We start from the raw sequence: 5,423 nt of genomic DNA on the forward strand, positions 1-5,423 counted from the left end.
AGCGTTGATTTTGCTTCGGTGTTCGGTTTCCAGTGCTTGGCTCATTGCCTTAGGATTGCTGTTGGCGAATTATCTCGTCAGAGTGCTTATTTTGATGGCAGAGTGTTTTTCAGGTTTCGCCCCTTGAAATGACATAAGAGGTGCACTAGTTTAGAAGGGTGCTACTACAGTCCGTCGTACTACATGATAGCAACATCTCCCGGCAATGCATGAGTCATATTCATTGAACCGGAGCGTTGTATGTCAACGGACGTTGTCGGCACGATATGCATTTATTTTAAGTGTGAACCATATTATCGGGACCCATGTGCGAGCTGCATGTTCGGTGCGGTACATGTGCGCTAATAGACGCAGATGTACCGCACCGAAAATGTTGGCTTTGCTTCGGTTTTTGGTTTCCGAGGCGTGGCTCATTTCCTTGGGATTGCTCTTGGCACATTATCTCGGTAGAGTGCATTATGTCCGCGCTGCCGCGTGTTTGAGCCGGTCCTGCACTCGCTCCACACTGTGCCACTAAGGTCATTCTGTGTTTACTGGAGCTGGAACACAGCGGTAACGTACAACCCCAAATATCTCTCTCGCCAGACTGCCCTGCTGGCGGGTTGGACGGCTGGCCAAACGGGGCTGACGTGCCATCTATAATCACTTGCCCACCCGCTAGGGCGGCGACACCGCACCCTTCCCCCTGAAGATTCACTTCTCACAGAGACGTTTCGGCCTGCGCCGCCTCGTCGCGCGCCGCCTGCTGGTGCGCCCCAGATGGCGCACGGCGCACCCCTGCTGGCGCGCGAATCGCTCCATCAAGGGCCGCTGCTGCTCCAGGAACACCTCCTGCTCTGACTGCGTTTTCTTCCCCACCTCAGACGAGAGGTTCTCCAGCTCGGCCAACATCATCTGGCGCCGGCCCTCGTCCCCTTCCAGCTGCGCCGTCCCAAGGCGGGTGTCACCAGCGCCGTCTGCTGGACCGGCGCCCTCAGCCTTCTGCTTCTGGTGCTTCGGTGCCAGGCGCTGCATCTCGTCTTAGTGCTCCTGAATCAGCTGACAACGGACCTCGCTGACCATCCTCTCATCCTCCTGGTGGACCCCTTCGCTTCCTTCTTTTACCGCTCCACTGTCTGCGCCATTTTCGTCAGGCGTTTCCTCTCAAGCTCTGTCACTTCCTTTGTATGCTCGCGCTCCAGCTCCGTCCTGACATCTCGCCTCTGGGAGGCCAACTTGCAACCCAGCTGCTGCCGCAAGGTGGCGACGCGGCGTTCGAACTACACGCGCAGCCGCAGGACAGATGACCGGACAGTGTCATCGCCGTCAGGCAGGCCAAGGTCGGTGAAGCTATCATCTAGCTCGGCTGTCTCCTCTTGCCTGGTGGCTCCGGCAGTGGCAGTGGCGACCGGCTCAGCCCCGGCCGGCTCCGGCCGGTTGCCCGGCCGGCCGGTAGCATATCATCTCGGCAGAGTATGTCTTGGATGTCAGAGCGGTTTTCATGTCTCGCCAATTGGAATTATACAAGACGTGTACTGCTGTAAGAGGGTGCTACTACAGCCCGTCCACACGACGCGATGGCAACATCTCACGGCGATGAATAAATCATATTCAGTGAGCATTCGGCAAGATGTTTTTTTTTTATAAGGGTGAATCGCATTATCCGGATTCGTGGATAAGGTGCACTGTGCTAATACACGTATATGTACCGTGCCGAGAACGTGGGCTTTGCTTCGGTCTTCGGTTTCGGGGCTTGGTCCATTTCCTTAGGATTGCTGGAAGCGTTTTAGCTCATCCGACATTGTCGACTCTTTGCATGTGTGGTTCATTTGGAAATATCAATTCATGTTTCACAACAGGAGGCAATATAGGAGGTACAAAAAGTGCAATTATAAGGCAGGAGGGTACGTACCTTTCTGGTCGTTGTGCGACAGTCTTTTCATTCCCTCGGCTCTCAAGAGCATTTTAAAAGCCTTGTGAAAATGCTGAAACGGGCGATGCCCCTGGGAAGGCTTGACGATAAGTCAAATCCGGCGCTTTATTGACGCTTTTTCTGTTGTAAATAAGGTGCTTACTCGCGCTTGTGTTCGTTGCGTGCTGCGCGTATATTGCTCGATGTGGAGATTTGTCTTCTGAAAAGGTGAGCAACTTGCAGAATACTGAGTCTTATGATTGTTCTGATGTTTTTTAATATTTTTGTTTGAAATTGTCCTTGAAACGTACCTTGCAGAGATTGACCTATGTGAAAATCGGTGGTTGCTGTACACAAAGCTAAGGATTTAGTTTTACTAAATATATGCTGCAAAATTTTCCCTGCAATGTTGGTGCTATCCTAGGCATGTTCTGCATGACATTTTTTCTGCAGTCTGCTTTGATGGCCCTAATCCCCATTTCCATTCTTTGAATAGATTGTGGGTGAACTTTGCCTTGTGGGGAAATCTTAAAAACACTGATATTGACTCAGTAGATTTAATGTTCACCTGTCCCCTCTCATCCATCTGTCTGATTGCTCAGTCAGTTAGAGCCCCTGCCTGCTTTTTGGATATTCACTTTGACGGGGTGCTATTTGCCCTTGAGAAGTTTCAAGTGAGGTTCCACTGCCAGCATCCAACTTGAAGGTCTGGAGACATTAGGGCAGTCATCCTAGAAGTTGAGAGATTCAAGAGGGAAATGTTTAAAAGTATTCTCAAAATCTTGGGAGTAAATCTTGCAAATATTTGGATGGCAGCATGCCATGCTCATTTAGCTGTAGATGACATGCCTAGATAGATTGTGTGCTTAACATTCTGAGAGCTTTTTCCTACAGGCACCATTGTTATGTGACACCAGTTGTAGTATTGTGTCCCACTCAATTCTGGAACAATATGTAAACTGGACAGTCTTCAGGAATATGACACTTTAAAGTCCTTTGTAGTGTCCTTAATTTGATAAAAGTTGATCAAGGTCATTTTAGGTCATTCACCTGTCCTGATGTTCATGGAGTCAAAATATGTAATCTTGTGATGTCTGTGTGTTGCAAGAATTCAAAATGAGCATCCAAACTCCCCTTAAAAGCAAGTTTTTTTTACTCATAATGTGGTTTGATTTTGGCCTTGATCTGACCTTCATGTTTGACCCAAGGTCAATACAATTAATCATAATCATATTCACAATTGTCTGCTTGCCAAGAAATCATATGAAAGGTATATGACTTCATCCAACATTCCATTGTCACATATTGCACAATTCCATTACAATTGTCTTCACTAACTCAATGGCCTGACTTGTCTGTTTATGACTTGTCAATGGGCTGACCTGGCTTGACCTTAATAGGTCAATGACTTATGAGGTACATCTAATTTGTGTATAAAAAAATCATTATCCGATTGATGGCAGGTTAACAATACTTGGTGCGACTAAGCGGCACCATTCCTTCAACACTGGCCAGAGTATTCAGACAAGGTACCCACTTATTGGATCCTGTAAATCCACAGTAAGCAACTATATATATAGTTATATATATATATATATATATATATATATATATATAAACTCAAAAGCTAGCCTGGCTTATCCGACGTGTTTTTGAGTGGTTGGCATTCATACTTATCCACAAAATGATGGCCCCCTGGGAGACACATAGCTTTCCCATGGAGATGCCCCATTTCTAGCAGTACTAATCCTTACTGGAACCGAACACGTTATCATGCGAGCATTGATCCTGTGGCTAGGCGTGAAGTTCTGAACTGTCCCCTATACTTTGACACTTGTGACAGTGCTTGGTACCCTGATGTATTGCTCTATAACAGCCTCCTTCATTGGGAGCTGTTGATGACAAGAGCGTGGCACGCCCAGGTCTGCGTCTTTGTATATCAGAGGTATCAAATGGAAGCGGGCACATTGTGGCGCTTGCGGAAGTCTTGCGGGGGCAGCAGATTACCCCAGGCCTGTCAGGAACAGAGACCACGTTGAGCAGCGGTCCGTAGACCGGTTTCTGCGGAGCCTGCTGATTGCAGCGAGCTGGACCAATGAGTCGTCGCCGGTCGCCACGTGGCGGCAGCGGCGACCATGCGGTGATTAAAAGTCCATTCGGGTAACTTGTCAGTCATCAGTGCTACTTCAGCCTGACACAAAGCTGTCGTTGGGCTATCGAATGAAACTCGCTCGGAGCTGCCATTACCAACGGATGTTGTGCCAAGCGCTCACATGATTAATCTTCGAGTGGTCAATTCGAGAATGGTTTTCTTTTCAGGGATGGAATCCATATATGAAATTTTTATCCTTACGAGTTGCTTGAAGCTTCTGCTGATTCCAGCATAGTAAGTAAATGCCAGGCGGGTGCCGGTTGCGTGTTCAAGGTGTCGTTCATACCGTTCTATTTTTTTTGTCTCACACATGAAGCAAATGACAATGAATACAGTTTGTGAAATGTGTGACATTGTTGGAACGGGAATAGCTGAATGAATCATCTATATCACTTTTTGGGAGCGAGACGTAATGCAGCATGCGCACCATACATATATTCTGTCATTGCATACTTGCCACCATTATGTTGTGATATGGGATGTGCCATGTGCCCTCAGTCGAAGCACAGACTTCGAGGTCCACCGTAATTGGCTGGCCATAACCCATTCAGTGCCGGTGCGGGAGTGGTATACAGAGAATACCTCCGAATGGACGCTGGACTACCCGCCTCTCTTCGCCTGGTTCGAATTTCTTCTGTCTCAGCTGGCCGTCTTCTTCGATCCGAGGTTAGTCTTGCATTCCATGTGTGGCGTAGGCAGGATTTGCTCGGTAGGGGGATTGGGAAGAGGGGGGGGGGGGGGGGGAGGCAAATCGGGTCGTAGATTACCTAGGCCCAAACTTGTCATTCAAGGGTGCCTCCTTTTCTCGTCTGTTTTTTTTGTGCGTGGAGAACCGTCTTTTTGGGAATTGGGGGACATCTTGGAGGGTCTGGATCCTATGCTGATGCCTTTGGGCCCTTTATCTTTATGTTTTGGGAGGCATACTTGTGTCTCAAGCTGTAAACAGTAGCCTCTAAACGGAAGAGTCCATCAGTTTTCCTGCAATGCGCGAAAATTTGTCATTTCGGAAATGACTTAACAGCTCCTACAATCCCAAGCAGCCTAAATTTTGCCACTTCTGCATATTCTGTTGCGGCTTTAGGTACGTGGACTAGAACACTGTTATAGGGGCGATGCACTGTCGCCCGGTCGCCTTTAGTAAGGCGTAGGCTGAGGCCATAACTTCGCAAAATAGTTACAGCTTTAGTAGAAAATTGTAAGGTGCTCAATGTACCAATGCCAATATATGCTGCGCCATTAGTACGCCGCACCATCCACACATCCAGAATGTACCAATACCAATTGAGTATGCCGCACCACCCACACATTTGACATAAAAGCGATTTTCGCTGGGCCCACTCTTTGATATACTGCTTCTGAAAAGCATAAGACCGCCCCCCC

The 5,423-nt window shown here is 48.1% G+C and overlaps 1 protein-coding gene across 1 annotated transcript; it reads left to right on the forward strand.

Moving 5' to 3' along the window:
• Window positions 1–3,369: 3,369 nt before the first annotated feature.
• LOC119108953 (putative dolichyl pyrophosphate Glc1Man9GlcNAc2 alpha-1,3-glucosyltransferase) lies at window positions 3,370–4,709 on the forward strand (the record flags this gene model as incomplete). Its single annotated transcript, XM_037232500.1, is given in 3 exon segments — window positions 3,370–3,420; window positions 4,211–4,277; window positions 4,542–4,709. Coding segments are annotated over 2 exon segments (233 nt in total), but the record flags the coding sequence as incomplete, so codon positions are not given.
• Window positions 4,710–5,423: the final 714 nt, after the last annotated feature.

This window comes from Pollicipes pollicipes, unplaced genomic scaffold, assembly GCF_011947565.3.
Source record: "Pollicipes pollicipes isolate AB1234 unplaced genomic scaffold, Ppol_2.1 Scaffold_7116;HRSCAF=8434_pilon_pilon_pilon, whole genome shotgun sequence".
NCBI lineage: Eukaryota > Metazoa > Arthropoda > Thecostraca > Pollicipedomorpha > Pollicipedidae > Pollicipes > Pollicipes pollicipes.